Source organism: Piliocolobus tephrosceles, chromosome 6 (genome assembly GCF_002776525.5).
Source record: "Piliocolobus tephrosceles isolate RC106 chromosome 6, ASM277652v3, whole genome shotgun sequence".
Lineage (NCBI taxonomy): Eukaryota > Metazoa > Chordata > Mammalia > Primates > Cercopithecidae > Piliocolobus > Piliocolobus tephrosceles.
In genome coordinates this window covers 32,929,331-32,948,500 of record NC_045439.1, presented here as the reverse complement: position 1 = coordinate 32,948,500, position 19,170 = coordinate 32,929,331, and the positions used below count along the sequence as shown (strand labels likewise).

At 46.6% G+C, this 19,170-nt stretch overlaps 1 protein-coding gene across 2 annotated transcripts; it reads left to right on the top strand.

Moving 5' to 3' along the window:
• Positions 1 to 11,173: 11,173 nt before the first annotated feature.
• ACOT6 (acyl-CoA thioesterase 6) lies at positions 11,174 to 18,837 on the top strand. 2 transcript variants are annotated; one of them, XM_023183428.2, is made up of 3 exons: positions 11,174 to 11,675; positions 15,931 to 16,133; positions 18,183 to 18,837. In XM_023183428.2, the coding sequence occupies exons 1-3, from the start codon at positions 11,219 to 11,221 to the stop codon at positions 18,786 to 18,788; spliced, it is 1,266 nt and encodes a 421-aa protein (XP_023039196.1). In that variant the 5' UTR covers positions 11,174 to 11,218; the 3' UTR covers positions 18,789 to 18,837. The 2 variants fall into 2 exon arrangements, with proteins under 2 accessions (XP_023039196.1, XP_023039203.1); XM_023183435.1 differs by having other exon boundaries at positions 11,536 to 11,675; positions 16,049 to 16,133.
• The last annotated feature ends 333 nt before the right edge of the window (positions 18,838 to 19,170 follow it).

Below are 19,170 nucleotides of genomic sequence, written 5' to 3'. Positions count from 1 at the left end.
TAGAGACAGAGTTTTACCATATTGGCCAGGCTGGTCTCAAATTCCTGACCTCGTGATCCATCCACCTCAGCTTCCCAAAGTGCTGGGATTACAGGCATGAGCCACCACACCTGGCCTTGTATTTCTTTAGTAGAGATGGGGTTTTGCCATATTGGCCAGGCTGGTCTTGAACTCCTGACCTCAAGTGATCCACCTGCCTCAGCCTCCCAAAGTGCTGGGATTACAGGTGTTAGCCACTGCACCAGGCTTGTTTGTGGTAATTTTAAAACATAGCTGTAAATTCATTGGCATTTCCCTCATCAAGAGATGGGAGACCTATGTCCCCTCCCTTCAAATCTGGATGAACTTGTGACTGTTTCAGTCAGTAGAGCAGAGCGGCAGTGATGCTACTACCTGACTTTGCATATAAGGCCATGAGGATTCCACTTTGTTTGCCAGGAACACTTGCCTCTGGAGCTTGAGCCACTATGTAAGAAGTTTGGGCCAGGTGCCGTGGCTCATGCCTATAATCCCAGCACTTTGAGAGGCCGAGGCGGGCAGATCACCTGAGGTCTAGAGTTCGACACCAGCCTGACCAACATGGTGAAACCCCATTCCTACTAAAAATACAAAAAATTAACCAGGTGTGATGTCGGGTACCTGTAATCTCAGCTACTCAGGAGGCTGAGGCAGGAGAATCTCTTGAACCTGAGAGGCAGAGGTTGCAATGAGTCAAGATCACACCACTGCACTCCAGCATGGGCAACACAGCGAAACTCTGTCTCAAAAAAAAAAAAAACTAAAAGAAGTTTGACAACCTTGAGGATGTGATGCTGTGATGCTGTGAGGAAGCTTAAAATACATGTATAAGCCAACCACAGGCACTCCTGTGACAGTCCCAGTTGTGGTCAGCATCTCAGTTATCTCAGCCCAAGTGCCAGACATATAAGTGAAAAACACCTCCAGATCATTCCAGCCCCCAGCCATTTAAATCTCAGTGGAGACTTCACATAACCTCCACTGAGCAGTGATGTCCCTCTCAAGCCCTGTTCAAACTGCAGGTTTGTGAGCAAAATGGATTGTTTTTGTTTTATCTGACTGTTTTCAAGTGTGTTTCAGTTATCTATTGTTGTGTAGCAAACCACCCTAAAACAGCAGCTTAAAACACTAACCATGTATTTTTCTCAGGAGTCTGCAAATGAGACAGGACTTGGTAGGAATGGATCACCACTGTTCCAAGTGGCACGGGCTGGGGCAATTTGACTGAAGAGTTGAAACTCAGCCCAAGTAATTAGCAAGAAGGCCCAGATGGAGAGAAATTGAGAACCCCCTAAATCATATCCCTTCCTGAGTTCCCAGTTGACAGCCAGCACCAACCTCCCTGCCATAAAAGTAGAGTCTCCAAGCGTGAGCACACCAAGTAAGGCAGACTTGCATTGACCTTTGTTCAGCTCTGTCTTGGAAGCTGTTATACATACTATCAGTCTGCCATGCTCTATTGAACAAGGCAGTCAAAGGCTAACCAAAGTTTAAGGAGAGCATAGTCTGCCTCTTGAAAGAAGAGTGGAAAGGTTCTGGAGAAGAGCATGTGGAATGGGAAATAATTGTAACCATCTTTGAAAAATAAGTCTGCCTTCTGGCCATACATTCCTCCACGTGTAAAATACACCCATCTCTCTTCTAAACCCTCTTCCTGCAAAATCCCTCATTTCATTATAGCATCACACTCAGGCTGAAGGTCCAAGATTTCATCATTTATATCAGATCCAGGTATAGATTAGGCTCAGAACAGTCCCTTGGGTATAGCTCCTTGAATATCATTCTTCTCAGTCTGAACAGCTTTGAAACAAACAAGTTAGCTATCCTCGCAGAAGCATGTTCATAATACAACGGTGGGAGAAGTGTAAGATAATTCCTATAGACACTCCTGTTCAAAAATGGGGAAAATGTGGCACACAGCTGTCACTAGCCTGTAGCGACTCTGAAACACACCTGAGAACATGCTGCCAATTCCTTCATTATTGTTCAATTTACTCTCTGTGAGTTGCTCTCTGTAGTTATTGGTTCTGCCTCCTGAGTCGAAACCTTTATTTTCCATAAGAAAATAAATTAGCAATTAAATTAACCTGCCTCCTACATGGAAAAGGGGAGTTCAAAGTTCTCTTTTAATTTTGTATTCTCTACTTTTTAAGTTCCAGCTCACAGTGGAACTGGAGTTATTCTTCAGCCAGAACAATTTTCTTTTTTTTTTTTTTTCTGAGACTGAGTTTTGCTGTCGTTTCCCAGGCTGGAGTGCAATGATGTAATCTCAGCTCACTACAACCTCTGCCTTCCGAGTTCAAGCGATTCTCCTGCCTCAGCCTCCCAAGTAGCTGGGATTACAGGCGCCCACCACCACGCCTGGCTAATTTTTGTATTTTTAGTAGAGACAGGGTTTCACCATGTTGGCCAGTCTGGTGTCGAACTCCTGACCTCAGGTGATCCACCTGCCTAGGCCTCCTAAAATGCCGGGATTACCCGCATGAGCTACTGCGCCCAGCCAGCCAGAACAATTTTCTTAAAAACTTTGTGGGGTTTTCTAAAAATCTCAGTGGGTTTCACTCCACTAGACAAAATACACCTCTAGAAATCTGTTTAAGAACTTCTCAGCCAGGCGTGCTGGCTCACGCCTGTAGTCCCAGCACTTTGAGAGGTCAAGGTGGCGGATCACCTGAGGTCAGGAGTTCAAGACCAGCCTGGCCAACATGGCGAAACCCCGTCTCTACTAAAAATACAAAAATTAGCCAGGTGTGCTGGTGCGTGCCTATAATCCCAACTACTTAGGAGGCTGAGGCAGAAGAATTGCTTGAACCCAGGAGGTGGAAATTACAGTGAGCCGAGATTGCACCACTGCACTCCAGCCTGGATGACAGAGCGAGACTCTTCTCCAAAAACAAGAAAATGACAATTAAATGCAATCTTTTTGTAAATGTTTAAATGACCTATCAGGTAAATGTACCTGAAGCTTTGACTATCTTCCCAAAAATATGGATTTGACAAACCAAACATTGGTTGTAAACTACTTTAGCAGGTCAGGTGTAGTGGCTCATGCCTGTGATCCCAGCACTTTGGGAGGCCGAGGCGGACAGATCAGTTGAGATCAGGAGTTCGAGACCAGCCTGGCCAACATGGTGAATCACCATCTCTACTAAAAATACACATTAGCTGGGCATGGTGGCGCATGCCTGTAATCCCCGCTACTTGGGAGGCTAAAGCAGGAGAATTGCTGGAACCTGGGAGGCGGAGGTTGCATGAACTGAGATTGTGCCACTGCACTCCAACCTGGGCAACAGAGTGAGACTCTGTCTCAAAAAAGAACTACTTTAGCAATTTATAAGTCAGCACACCAATATATATTTAAATTTGATCATTTTGTCTTTTCCATGATGAATCATAGAAAGCATAACTTTTAATAACAAAATCTTTAGGGACTCAGGAAGGACAAGGCAGCCGTCCTGGTTCTCCATGAGTCCATGCTTAACACTGGACTTATGTCCTCTTGAATACCAGCTATTTCTCTAATTTAGGTGCATAGCACTGATAACCAACGGGTTTTTACAGGTAATTTGTCTTAGACCATGGAATCCAAATGACTTTAAATAGTAATAGTTAAAACACTTTTGACAAGGAGATCTGGTTATTTCTGTGGTTTACGATAACAATATAATTATGCTTTATTTATTTATTTATTTATTTTTTGAGACAGAGTCTTGCTCAGCCGCCCAGTCTGGAGTGCAGTGGTGCAATCTCGGCTCACTGCAAGCTCCGCCTCCCGGGTTCCCGCCATTCTCCTGCCTCAGCCTCCCAAGTAGCTGGGACTACAGGCGCCCGCCGCCACGCCCGGCTAATTTTTTGCATTTTTAGTAGAGATGGGGTTTCACCATGTTAGCCAGGATGGTCTCGATCTCCTGACCTCGTGATCCACCCACCTCGGCCTCCCAAAGTGCTGGGATTACAGGCGTGAGCCACCGCGCCCGGCCAATTATGCTTTTTTTAAAATCTTATTTCATTTTTTTGAGACAGTCTCGATCCGTGTTTTTTGTTTGTTTTTGTTTTTGTTTTTTTTGAGACGGAGTCTTGCTGTGTCACCCAGACTGGAGTGTAATGGCCTGATCTCAGCTCACTGCAACCTCTGCCTCCTGGGTTCAAGCGATTCTCCTGCCTCAGCCTCCTAAGTAGCTGGGACTACAGGCGCTTGCCACCATGCCTGGCTAATTTTTGTATTTTCAGTAGAGATGGGGTTTCACTGTGTTGGCCATGTTGGTCTCGAACTCCTGACCTTGTGATCCGCCCGCCTTGGCCTCCCAAAGTGCTGGGATTACAGGCGTGAGCCACTGCACCTGGCCTAACAACATAACTATGTGTTGGGAGCCGAAAAGGTCAAAGGGATCATGACCAACCTAGCATTCCACTGGAGGCTATATGATCAAACAGCAAACTGTTTATCATGAATACAGAATGTGGGCAAACTCGCTTAGTTGCCTGCCCCATAAGGTTTGCTGAGGGCAATTGCTTCCTGGTGCCGAGCTCCTTGAGGTTATTTACTGGGACATCTAGAGAATGCAGTCTTGCAAGCCTACTCTAGACGGAGCAGCTGGCCCCTTCTTCCACCCGCCTTCTCACTATGTCTTTTGCCTAATAAACACAGAGGGCTGTGTGAAGCTCAGGGCCCTTGTCCACTAGAGGCAGGGTGCCTCCTGACGCCTTCTTCCAAACCTATTCTTTTGTTTCTTTTCTTTATTCCTGCGTTTGCCCCCATTTATTCAGTCCGCCAGGGATCCTGGCAGGCTACAATTATGATTGATAGCATATACTCAGATGTATTAGAACTTTAGAAATTCCATACAATTTTGGAACATATATTAATATCATTCACTAAAATATAACTTGAAGAAGAGTAATTTTTTTTTTTTTAAATTTTGACAATGCTTCATGTCAAATAATCCTGTTTACCTCTCTTTTAAATGCTTCGGGGGCCCTCTGCAGCATCTCAAATTTAGAGATGTGAAAAGACAATTCTGAGGCTGAAATTTGATTTTGGGAAGACTGTTAAATATGTTAAAGCTTTACAAAAATTTACATTCCCATGCCTTCTTATAATCTTTTACTAAAAACACATTTCACTCTCCTCACATACCTTCCATGTAAAACTATTTTTAGTAGCCTTAATTATATGTTACAGTGATGACTCTTAGCAATTTTTAATTTTAATGTAAAACCTGGTAAGTTACGTTAATTATGTACTAGGTGCAATTAAGGTCTGACTCTTTCCAGCACAGCTAGGGACATGGTTAATTCCATATGGCCCCAGGCCTTACCAAGCTGTAAAGCAGGCAAGTTGAACAATTTTCAAAAGCCAAAGAAGCAGTTTATGACCTTAAATAATTTAGCAAACTTAATATTTGAACATAATTTAGAACACATGTTTACATTTTGAAGACATTTGTATTTTGCCAATAATCTGTTTTTTGTTTTTTGTTTTTTGTTTTTTTTTTTTTTTTGAGATGGAGTCTCTCTCTGTCACTCAGGCTGGAGTGCAGTGGCGCGATCTCGACTCACTGTAACCTCTGCCTTCTGGGTTCAAGCAATTCTCCAGCCTCAGCCTCCTGAGTAGCTGGGACCACAGGCGCCCGCCACCATGCCCTGCTAATTTTTGTATTTTTAGTATAGACAGGGTTTCACCACGTTAGCCAGCATGGTCTCGATCTCCTGACCTCGTGATCCACCCGCCTCGGCCTCCCATATTTTACTAATAATCTTTAAAACTGTTTTTATTTCCCAAAGACTACTAAAGTCACGTGAACTAAAAGGCATTATGGTTTTTATTTTTCTTTCAAAACGTTTGATCTAAGTGCTTATTTTTCTTTTCTTTTTTTTTAGACAGAGTCTTGCTCTGTTGCCGGGTTGGAGTGCAGTGGCGCGATCTGGGCTCACAGCAACCTCCACCTCCCAGGTTCAAGCGATTCTCCTGCCTCAGTTTCCTGAGTAGCTGAGACTACAGGTGCACGGCACCACACCCAGCTAATTTTTGTATTTTTAGTAGAGACCGGGGTTTCACCATTTTGGCCGGGATGGTCTGGATCTCTTGACCTCGTGATGTGCCTGCCTTGGCCTCCCAAAGTGCTGGAATCACAGGCAGGAGCCGTAATCTGTGCCCAGCAGGTGCTTATTTTTCTTTAAGCCAATTAATTAGAGTCCTTTTATGAAAACATCACACACATAACACATATATACAACTATACAGACAGAAGAAAATCCAGTAGTTGTAAGATTTTTCATTTGCCAGTTTCTTTTTTTTTTTTTTTTTGAGATGGAGTCTCGCTCTATAACCCAGGCTGGACTGCAGTGGCCCAATCTCTGTACCTTGGCCCCTTTTAACCAGAGGTGGAGTGACTGGGACACAGGGCACCAAGTCACAAGGCTGTGCACAGCAGGGGAACTCTAGACCCAGACCAATAAATCATTTTTCACTTCTAGGCCTCCAGGCCTGTGATGGGAGGGGCTGCCATGAAGTTCTGTTACATGCCCTGGAGACATTTTCCCCATTGTCTTGGTGATTATCATTAAGTTCCTCATTACTTATGCAAGTTTCTGCAGCCGGCATGATTTTCTCCCCAGAAAATAGGGTTTTCTTTTCTTTTCTTTCTTTCTTTTTTTTTTTTTTGGAGACAGAGTTTCACTCTTGTCACCCAGGCTGGAGTGCAATGTTGCAATCTGGGCTCGCTGCAACCTCTGCCTCCAGGGTTCAAGCAGTTCTCCTGCCTCAGCCTCCCAATAGCTAAGATTACAGGCATGCACCACCATGCCTGGTTAATTTTTGTATTACTAGTAGAGACGGGATTTCACCACGTTCGCCAGGCTGGTCTCGAACTCCTGAACTCAGGTGACCCACCCGCCTCAGCCTCCCAAAGTACTCGGATTATAGGCGTGAGCCACCATGCCCGGCAGGGTTTTCTTTTTTCTTTTTTTTCTTTCTTTTGAGACAGAGTCTCACTCTGTTGTCCAGGCTGGAGTACAGTGGTGCGATCTGGGCTCACTGCAACTTCCGCCTCCCAGGTTCAAGCGATTCGCCTGTCTCAGCCTCCCGAGTAGCTGGGATTACAGGCACCTGCCACCGCACCTGGCTAATTTTTGTATTTTTAGTAGAGACGGGGTTTCACCATCTTGGCCAGGCTGATCTTGAACTCCTGACCTCATGATCCACCTGCCTTGGCCTCCCAAAGTGCTGGGATTACAGGCATAAGCCACTGTGCCCAGTCAGGGTTTTTCTTTTCCATAGCATAGTCAGTCTGCAAATTTTCCAAACTTTTATGCTCTTCTTCCTCTTGAACGCTTTGCTGCTTACATATTTCTTCTGCCAGTTACCCTAAGTCATCTCTCTCAAGTTCAAAGTTCCACAGATCTCTGGGGCAGGGGCAAAATGCCACCAATCTCTTTGCATAGCAACAGTGACCTTTACTTCAGTTTCCAGCAAGTTCCCCATCTCCATCTGAGACCACCTCAGCCTGGACTTCATTATTCATATCACCATCAGCATTTTGGTGAAAGCCATTTAATGAGTCTCTATCTTCCTAGACTTCCAGACTTTCTCACGTCTTTCTGACTTCTGAGCCCTCCAAGTCTCTAGGCAGTTCCAAACTTCCCCAAGTTTTCTTGTCTTCTTCTGAGCCCTGCAAACGGTGCCAACCTCTGCCTGTTACCCAGTTCCAAAGTCGTTTCCACATTTTTGGGTATCTTTACAGCGATGCCCCACTCTCTGTGGTACCAACTTACTGTATTAGTCTGAATAAAGACATACCCGAGATGGGGTAATTTACAAAGGAAAGAGATTTAATTGACTCACAGTTCAGCATGGTTGAGAAGGCCTCAGGAAACTTACAATCATGGCAGAAGGGGAAGCAAACATGTCCTTCTTCACATGGTGGCAACAAAAAGTGCTGAGCAAAAGGGGGAAAGCCTTTATAAAACCATCAGATCGCATGAGAACTCACTCACTATCACCAGAACAACGTGAGACTAACCACCCCCATGATTCAATTTCCTCCCACCAGGTCCCTCCCAGGACATGTGGGGATTATGGGAACTATAATTCAGGATGAGATTTGGGTGGGGACACAACCAAGTCATATCACGTGTAATGCTAGCCCTCTGTGTACAGGTTTCGTGAACGATATTGATTGTATGGGGGAGACTGAGCTCATGTCACCATGCCATCAATGAGAACTGGCTGGTGAATACCAGTCCTCCATAGCCATGACTGGGTTGCTGAATAAAATGAGGCAGTGTGCATCTGAAAGCTGCCTCTTTCTCTGTGGGTGATCTGGGAGTGAGCCAAACATGGGATGGACAATGTCATACCTGGAAAGTTGGCAGATGATGGGATCCTGGACATGGGGCATGCCGGGGGTGCTTCTGCATATTACCCCTGTGTACAAGACACATTTTTGGGCCAGTAGCCTAAAAGTTTGTACCATGCTTATTAGGAACCTGTCAGGTCATGGCTGATTCTAGGTTTAGGTCCTCTATGACATTTTTGGTACCATACACAGGAGTACCATACACAGTGTGCCACTGCCAACACCTCCTGGCGTACCTGGATAAACACCTCAGGCATGGTGGAGACATAGGTAGAGGAGATCTGGAAGCAGGCCTACTGGCTGCAGTCAGAGTGGCTACCTAAAGAATCTTTCTTGGACCTCTCAACAACCTCTTACCTGGATCAATAGGACCTGGGGGTAGGCCACAGCTCCAAACAAGCCTGATCATCCCGCTTATGATAGTAGTCTCCTGGGCCTAGTGCAATGTATTCTGGCCATGGCTTAATAATGTTGCACTGAGATTGTGTCAGTCAAGGTGTCGCTTTTTTTTTTTTTTTTTTTTTAGAGTCTTGCTCTATTGCTCAGGCTGGAGAGCAGTGGCGAGATCTCAGCTCACTGTAATCACCACCTCCCGGGTTCAAGCAATTCTCCTGCCTCGGCCTCCTGAATAGCTGGGATTACAGGTGCATGCTGCCACATTCAGCTAATGTTTGTATTTTTAGTAGAGACAGGGTTTCACCATGTTGGCCAGGCTGGTCTCAAACTCCTGACCCCCAGCTATCCGCCCCCCCACGGCCTCCCAAAGTGCTGGTATTACAGGCATGAGCCACCGTGCCCGATCAAGGTGCCATATTAATATGATCAAACCTCTGCCTCCAGATCCTGGGGGTCTGGAGGGCATATGAAATGTACTAGGTTTGCTAAAGCAGATATCTGGGTTGGGGATGGACTGCAGGGCAGTTCTCTGGTTGGCCTTGGACTGACTCAGTTCTCCCCTTTCTCACTAGTAGTTCCTAAGCATAGAATGTGCTGGGACCGTAACATCCTGAGATACCGACGGACTGACTAGAATAGCCCTGGCTCTATTTCAGCCCCTCCCTACAAACAGGATGTCTTTCAATGCTTTAGCCCAGCAGTCACATGACCCCAGAGTACAAAACTCAGGGCAGCTGCAGTGCAAGTGGGGCACACGCACATGAGACTCCGTCACCCAGGCAGCATTCTTGAGTCTTGGGGGACTGGTTTCCAATGATTCTTAGGCTTCTGTCATTCTTTGCTGCCTATCTGTAAGTAATAAATCCGGTTCATGTAAATTGTTGTATTAAATATATGAATGTGTTTTCTCACTGGACTCAGACAAGTTGGTAACCAGCATACAGTGAACTTGCTTCATAGTCTAATACCTTTTTGCTCAGTTTATACATGTTTACTGAGCTGGCCATCACTATATGCTCTTCTTCCTTCTCCATCCTGCTATGTTCCCAGCTAGGCTGAGCTATGTGGTTGGGTTTGGCCAAAGAGAGGCATTAGCAAGATAATGAAAAACAAGAGGAGAGTCAAGGGATATAGGTTAGGAGGATAGGAGGAGGACTACAACCTCTGCCTCCAAGGATAGGAGGAGTCAAGTCTCCTCCTTCCTGCCACAAACCATAGGTTCCTTCTAGAAAAGCTACATCTCCTATCAGACTGCCCCCTTCCCTTGAACCTTCAGATTCAGGGTTCTACACTGAAACTTGTTTCATTGTTTTTGTTTCTGAATCTTGCCCATGCCTTTGTAGATAGTACCTTTATAAAACTCTCCTCAATTACACAGGCTGAGAGTGCCACTTGCTTATTGCCAGAACTCTGTATGCACACAACCCAAAAGGAACTCTGCCAGTGATTAGATTTATGAGATAAGAAACAAAACTTTCACTGGGTACTAACCCTACAGGTGTGTCAGTGTAGTGTTTTTACACGTTAGCCCATTTAATGGTCACAATAAGCCTTTTCAGATAAGAAAACTGATATTTAGAGGGTTATGTTTCTTGCTAAAGATCACCAGGTATTAATATTAAGGATCAGGGTCAGACCGGAACTCGGCTAGGTCTGCCTCCCTAAACATCAGCTTTGCTCCAGGTACCATTAGCTCTGGAAAAAAGGCTTGGTAAGGGACTGAGGGGTAAAGGATGGATTACGACCATGTTTCTCCAAGGGATCACCTGAGAATAATCACCTGGGATGCTTTTTCAACATCTAGATTTTTTAACCATCTCTCTCAGTCCTTTAGTTCTCAGTGGTTTTTGTGCCTCTATTTCAACACTCACCACATTGGATTGCAGGAATAGCCATTAACTCTCTCTCTTCCCCCCCCCCCCCCCCCCCCCCGCCAGACGGAGTTTTGCCCTTGTTGCCCAGGCTGGAGTACAATGGTGCGATCTTGGCTCAATGCAACCTCTGCCTCCTGGGTTCAAGCAATTATCCTGCCTCAGCCTCCCAAGTAACCGGGATTACAGGCATGCGCCACCACATCTGGCTATTCTGTATTTTTGGTAGAGATGGGGTTTCATTGTTTTGGTCAGGCTGGTCTGGAACTCCTAACCTCAGGTGTGATCCACCCACCTGGGCCTCCCAAAATTCTAGGATTACAGGCATGAGCCACTGCGCCCGGCCGGATTGGTCATTAACTCTTATTTCAACAGATACTCCTTCATTTGGGACACTGGTGTATTTGCACAAATTCTAGGCGCTCCACGCAGCGGCCTGGAGCCTGTCCCCAAGTCCAACCAATGGGAGTAGTGTTAAGGGCTCCGCCCTCGACTCCTTTCCAGCACTGGGCAAAGCCGCCAGGCCCGCTCACTGACTCCGCGGAGCTGAGTCGTCCCCGTTCTACCCAGGTCGGGATGGCAGCGACACTGATCCTGGAGCCCGCGGGCCCCTGCTGCTGGGACGAGCCCGTGCGCATCGCCGTGCGCGGCCTGGCCCCGGAACAGCGGGTCACGCTGCGCACGTCCCTGCACGACGAGAAGGGCGCGCTCTTCCGGGCCCACGCGCGCTACCGCGCCAACGCCCGCGGCGAGCTGGACCTGGAGCGCGCGCCCGCGCTGGGCGGCAGCTTCGCGGGGCTAGAGCCCATGGGGCTGCTCTGGGCGTTGGAGCCCGAGAAACCCTTGGTGCGGCTGGTGAAGCGCGACGTGCGGACGCCCTTCGCCGTGGAGCTGGAAGTGCTGGACGGTCACGACCCTGAGCCCGGTCGGCTGCTGTGCCGGGCGGAGAACCAGCGCGACTTCCTCCAGCCCGGGATGCGGCGCGAGCCGGTGCGCGCGGGCCGGGTGCGCGCCGCACTCTTCCTGCCGCCGGGTGAGTAGTCTGCCCAAAACTTGGTCGAGCTCTGCGACCCCCACCTGCCCGTTTCCAGTCCTGGGAATCACGTGATTGTGGAACATCCCTGAACTTTTTCCTTTGCTCCAGAGTCTGTCATGGATTCTGAGTCTCTGGGCTCTCACTGTTGCCCAGGTTGGAGTGCCGTGGCTGCATCATAGTTGACACTGCAGCCTCGAACTCCTGGGCTCAAATCTTCTCGCCTCAGCCTCCTGAGTAGCTGCTCCAGTCTTTCCTTTTTAAGTTTCACGTCCCTCCCTGGAGGCACTGCCACTTTAGCTCTGTGCTGAATAGTGCATTCAACTTATTATATATTTATTGAGAGCCACTATGTGCCAGCCATGTGGTTTTGTTTGAATACGATATGGGCAAAACCTTAAGCTGATGTGCAAGAGTGATTTTTGCCTCAGTTCACATCAAACTTCCAAAGAAGCTAAAATCCACAATAGTGGCAATACCCTTTAATTGTTTAAAAACACACACAAAACTGTCTGACAGTCCTCTCCCTTCTATCATAAACATGCTGTACTTGGTTCTCAACCTGCAGTGATTTGGGGGGAAATTTGGCAATATCTGGAGACATTTGTGGTTGTCATACCTGAAGGGAGAGGTGCTATTGGCATCTAGCAGGCAGAGGCTAGGGATGCTGCTAAACATTCCACAATGCACGGGACAACCGCCAGAACAAAGAATTATCTTGCTCAAAATGTCTGTACTGGCCGGGCGCGGTGGCTCAAGCCTGTAATCCCAGCACTTTGGGAGGCCGAGACGGGCGGATCACGAGGTCAGGAGATCGAGACCATCCTGGCTGACACGGTGAAACCCCGTCTCTACTAAAAAATACAAAAAACTAGCCGGGCGAGGTGGCGGGCGCCTGTAGTCCCAGCTACTCGGGAGGCTGAGGCAGGAGAATGGCGTAAACCCGGGAGGCGGAGCTTGCGGTGAGCTGAGATCCGGCCACTGCACTCCAGCCTGGGCGATAGAGCGAGACTCCGTCTCAAAAAAAAAAAAAAAAAAAAAAAAAATGTCTGTACTACTGAGGTTGAGGAACCCTAGTCTAAGTAAACACAAGATATTTGCTAGGTAAAGGTAGCCCAGAAAGAAGGCTCCTGATTAATCCCTTCTAACTAAATTCCTGACTTAAACCTCTACCATATAAAAATGCTGAGCCGGGCACAGTGGCTCAAGCCTGTAATCCCAGCACTTTGGGAGGCTGAGGTGGGCAGATCACTTGAGCCCAAGAGTTCAATACTAGCCTGGGTAACATGGTGAAACTCTGTCTCTACAAAAAAAAAAAAAAAAAAAATTGAGGCAGGCATGGTGGTGCACGCCTGTAGTCTCAGCTGCTTGGGAGGCTGAGGTGGGAGGATTGTTTGATATTAGGAAGTAGAGGTTGCAGTGAGCCGAGATCACACCACTGCATTCCAGCCTGGACACCAGAGTGAAACCCTGCCTCAAACAGCAACAACAAAAAATTCTAGAGTTGCAACAGCACACAGAATCCTTAAACTGAATTCTGTGATGATTCTCCAAAACAAGAAAACTTGCTTTATTTTTACGGCTCTTCAGCAATTTTTTTTTTTTTTTTGAGACGGAGTCTCGCTCTGTGGCCCAGGCTGGAGTGCAGTGGCGGGATCTCAGCTCACTGCAAGCTCCGCCTCCCCGGTTTATGCCATTCTGCTGCCTCAGCCTCCCGAGTAGCTGGGACTACAGGCGCCCGCCACCTCGCCCGGCTGGTTTTTTGTATTTTTTAGTAGAGACGGGGTTTCACCGTGTTAGCCAGGATGGTCTCGATCTCCTGACCTCGTGATCCGCCCGTCTCGGCCTCCCAAAGTGCTGGGATTACAGGCTTGAGCCACCGCGCCCGGCAGCAATTCTTAGCCTTAACTCGTGGCTGCCCACTACACTGTGAATTCCTGGGGCTGGAATTGGGTCTTACAGATTTCTAAATATCCATGTTCCTAGAGGCTTTTGCAAGGTTATAGTAGGAGTTCAATAAATCATAGTGTCTGGGCCAGGCACAGTGGCTTACTCCTGTAATCCTAGCATTTTGGGAGGCTGAGGTGGGTGGATTACTTGAGGCCAGGAGTTCAAGACCAGCCTGGCCAACATGGCAAAACCCCACCTCTACTAATAATATAATACAAAAAAATTAGCCAGGCATAGTGGCTCACACATGTAGTCCCAGCTACTAGGGAGGCTGAGGTGAGAGAATCACTTGAACCTGGGAGGCCGAGGTTGCAGTGAGCCAAGATCATGCCACTACACTTCAGCCTAGGCAACAGAGCGAGACCCTGTCTCAAAAAAAAAAAAAAAAAAAAAAATACTGACCAAGAATCAACTAAAACCTTTCATTAAAAACAAACAAGGTGGCCAGGCGCAGTGGCTAATGCCTCTAATCCCAGCACTTTGGGAGGCCGAGGTGGGTGGATCACGAGGTCAGGAGTTCAAAACCAGCCCGGCGAAGATGGTGAAACCCCGTCTCTACTAAAAATACAAAAAATTAGCCGGGCATGGTGGCGGGCACCTGTAATCCCAGCTACTTGGGAGGCTGAGGCAGGAGAATTACTTGAACTTGGGAGGCAGAGGTTGCAGTGAGCCGAGATCACACCACATCACTCCAGCCTGCGCAACAGAGAGAGACTCTGTCTGATAGAAAACAAAAAACAAACAAAACAAAAAGAAACAAACAAGGCTGGGCACAGTGGCTCATGCCTGTAATCCCAACACTTCGGGAGGCTGAGGTAGGTAGATCACCTGAGGTCGGGAGTTTGAGACCAGCCTGACCAACACGGTGAAACCCCATCTCTACTAAAAATACAAAATTTGCCCGATGTGGTGGCACATACCTGTAATCCCAACTACTTGGGAGGCTGAGGCAGGAGAATCGCTTGAACCTAGGGGGAGACAGAGGTTGCAGTGAGGTGAGATCGCACCATTGCACTGCAGCCTGGGCAACAAGAGTGAAACCCTGTCTCAAAAGAAACAAAAACAAAAAAACAAGCAAAAAAAAAAAAAAAAACAGGCTGAGTGCAGTGGCTCACACTTAAAATCCCAGAACTTGAAGAGGCCAAGGTGGGAGTATTGCAGTGGGAGATTTGCTTGAGGCCAGGAGTTCGAGACTAGCCCAGGCAGCATAGTGAGAGCCTGTTTCTACAAAAAGTTAAAAATGGGGCCTAGCTATTTGGGAGGGTAGCTACTTGAGGCTGGAGGGTCACTCGAGCCCAGGGATTCAAGGTTACAGTGATCTACAGGCTACAGTGCAGTGGTGTGATCATAGCTCACCACAAACTGGAACTCTTGGGCTCAGATGATCCTCCCACCTCTGCCTCCTGAGTAGCTAAGACTATAGGCATGTGCCATCATGCCCAACTAGTTTTTTTAAATTTTTGTAGAGACAGGGGTCTTGTTATGTTGCCCAGGCTGGTCTTGAATTCCCGGCCTCAAGTGATCCTCTGATCTTGACCTCCCAGAGCACTGAGATTATAAGCATGAACCACCACGCCTGGCCTCATTATGTTATTTCTAACTTGGTTTATTTTTGTTTGTGAAAATAATTTCTATTATTATTATTATTACTATTATTTTTGAGACAGAGTCTCGCTCTGTCACCCAGGCTGGAGTGCAGTGGTGTGATAATAATTTATATCATTAAAAATGTTTAGGCCGGTTGCAGTGGCTCATGCCTGTAATCCCAGCACTTTGGGAGGCCAAGGTGGGCAGATCACCTAAGGTCAGGAGTTCAAGACCAGCCTGGCCAACATGGCAAAACCTGTCTCTACTAAAAATACAAAAAAATTAGCCGGGTGTCTGGTGCATGCCTGTAATTCCAGCTACTTGGGAGGCTGAGGCAGGAGAATTGATTGAACCCAGGAGGCAGGGGTTGCAGTGAGCCAAGATTGCGTCACTGCACTTCAGCCTGGGCGACAGAGTGAGAATGTCAAAAAAAAAGTTAACTTCAATAACTTTTGGTGTACAAGTGGTTTGGGGTTACATGGACGAACTGTACAGTAATGAACGCTGAGATTTTAGTGCACCTGTCACCTGAGTAGTATACATTGTACCCAATATGCAGTTTTTTATCCCTCTATATTATTATTATTGTTTGAGAAAATAAGACATTTTGTTCTTTTTCTGCCAATCTGTCTGCCACCAATCTCCTTGGCTTCAAAAACTTGTTTGCTTGCTGTCTTTTGAGAATCTAAAGCTCCTTGTGATTTGTGATGTTCTCCAGGCAAGGGGCCCTTTCCTGGGGTCATTGATCTGTTTGGGAGTGGTGGTGGCCTTTGTGAATACAGGGCCAGCCTCCTGGCCGGACACGGTTTTGCTGTGCTTGCCCTGGCTTATTTCAGATTTGAAGACCTCCCTGAAGATCTGAATGATGTACGTCTGGAGTACTTTGAAGAAGCCGTGGACTTTATGCTGCAGCATCCAGAGGTGTGTTCTGGTGATCACTTGAGTGTAGAAGAGAGGGGATAGAGCTGACGCAGGGCTGAATCCAAAAGCCCTGCCAGAACACTGGGAACTAGAAACATGCCAGGAGATACCAAGTCTCCTTCAAAAGTTACTAGGATGGAAGCTGGGCATGGTGATGTGCACCTGTAGTCCCAGCTACCTGGGAGGCTGAGGCTGAGGGATTGCTTGACCCCAGGAGTTCAAGACCAGCCTGGGCAATATTTAGTGAGACCCGTGTCTCAAAAGAAGTTTTTATACTAGGATTATTACTTCCATTTTCTCCCATCTCTCTCTAATCCCTTAAGACTTGACTATTTAGTGGTCTTTGTAATTGTGTACCAAAATTCAAAGAGCACAGGGCTAAAATGAGTTCTGGCTCTGTGTCTACCAGAGTGGCCTTATGATTCTGAATAAGGCAGTTACTTTCTCTGGAGTTCAATTTTCCTCCTTAATAAGATTAATGTAAATGTATATAGAGAAAATGACCATAAAGAGATATTTTTTGAGACAACTGGAGACATTTGAATAAGAATGGTATATTTGATTATATGAAGTAATCATTATTAATTTTGTTGGGTATGATAATGGTATTATGGTTTTGTACAGAAAGTTCTTATCTGATAACAGAAATAATCAATTAATTAAAACATTTTGGCCAGGTGTGGTGGCTGACGTCTGTAATCCCAGCACTTTGGGAGGCTGAGGTGGGCAGATCACCTGAGGTCAGGAGTTTGAGACCAACCTGGCCAACATGGTGAAACCCCGTCTCTACTAAAAATACAAAAATTAGTTGGGCGTGGTGGTGCACACCTGTAATCCCAGCTACTCAGGAGGCTGAGGCAGGATAATTCCTTGAACCCAGGAGGCAGAGGTTGCAGTGAGTCGAGATTACACTATTGTACTCCAGACTGGGCAACAAGCATTAAACCCCATCTCAAAAAAAAAAAACCCAACAACCACAACAAAAAATTTTGGTGTAACTAAAAATTGAATGATATATACTCTTTGTTATCATCCAAGTTTAAAGATACCCAGACATTCTAATGTTAAGATATAAGATGTTCTTCAGGGTTCTCTCCCCTATAACCCCCAACGCTCTTGGGATCTGGCACCCCAGAATTCTCTGCCAAACAGCTCTGATCCTGCTTCCAGGCCCTAAGCCTCTTTTCTGGGTTCGTCAGTGTGTATACACCTAGGCCTTAAACATGCAGGCTGGGGTGTCCACACACATGTGTGAGAGGCCCCTTAAGGTCCATGAAGGAGCCAGTGATGGAAGAGAAGGAGTGTGGTGCAGGGCCCAGGGGCAGGCCTCTCCTGTATGTCATGTTCCAGTACAGAACTCCAGTGGATTCCAAGATTTTAAATTTGAGCCTGACCTTATGAATTGTTATGGTGGTATATTTATCAAGGCAGGAGAAAATAATATACTGTGTCTAACAGTTTGTTTATTTGATTTATAATTTTGAAATATTTAGGTATCGGGTGTCTGGGCCTCTGTGTATACCCCTGACCCAGTCCTCATAAATATTAGGGGATGATCCATTACTAGGAAATCAGTTGATTTGCTTATTAGAAGACATATTTGAACTTTTCAGATTGTTGGATAAGGAAGGAAAGCAAATGATAGTTAAGAAAGCTACTGGCAGGGCACGGTGGCTCATGCCTATAATCCCAGCACTTTGGGAGGCCAAGGCGGGTGGATCACTTGAGGTCAGAAGTTTGAGACCAGCCTGGCCAACATGGTGAAACCTGTCTCTACTAAAAATACAAAAATTAGCCAGGCGTGGTGGCAGGCACCTGTAATCCCAGCTACTTGGGAGGCTAAGGCAGGGGAATCGCTTGAACCCAGGAGGTGGAAGTTGCAGTGAGCCAAGATTGCACCACTGCACTCCAGCCCGGGCGACAGAGCGAGACTCCATCTCGAAAAAGAAAAAAAAAAAAAAAAGAAAGCTACTTGGAGAATGTAAAATCACTGTCTGTGTCCTCCATTTGTGAACTCTAAGCTTGTTTCCTTCTCTTTTTCCTCAACAGGTGAAAGGTCCTAGTATTGGGCTTCTTGGATTTTCCAAAGGAGGTGACCTGTGTCTCTCAATGGCTTCTTTCTTGAAGGGCATCACAGCCACTGTACTTATCAATGCCTGTGTAGCCAACACAGTAACTCCTCTACGTTACAAGGATATGATTATTCCTAAACTTGTTGATGATCTAGGAAAAGTAAAAATTACTAAGTCAGGATTTCTCACTTTTATGGACACTTGGAGCAATCCACTGGAGGAACGCAATCACCAAAGTCTTATTCCACTGGAAAAGGCCAAGGGGCCCTTCTTGTTTATTGTTGGCATGGATGATCAAAACTGGAAGAGTGAATTCTATGCTCAGATAGCCTCTGAAAGGCTACAAGCTCATGGGAAAGAAAGACCCCAGATAATCTGTTACCCAGAAACAGGTCACTGTATTGACCCACCTTATTTTCCTCCTTCTAGAGCCTCTGTGCATGCTGTTTTGGGTGAGGCAATATTCTATGGAGGTGAGCCAAAGGCTCACTCAAAGGCACAGGTAGATGCCTGGCAGCAAATTCAAACTTTCTTCCATAAACATCTCAATGGTAAAAAATGTGTCAAGCATAGCAAAATATAACATTGTAGCCACAGACCAGATACCATTAATAAAAATCCTATTCATACAACTCGTGTTGGGCTTCCTTCCTGGTTTCCTTCCTTCCTTCCTTCCTTCCTTCCTTCCTTCCTTCCTTCCTTCCTTCCCTCCCTCCCTCTCTTGTCTCACTGTGTCACATAGGCTGGAGTACAGTGGCGTCATCTCAGCTCACTGTAACGTCCACCTCCCAGGTCCAAGCTATTCTCTGCCCTCAGCCTCCCGAGTAGCTGGGATTACAGGCGCACGCCACGGCACCCAGCTAATTTTTGTATTTTTAGTAGAAACAAGGTTTCGCCATGTTGGCCAGGCTGGTCTTGAACTCCTGGCTTCAGGTGATCTGCCCACCTCAGCCTCCCAAAGTGCT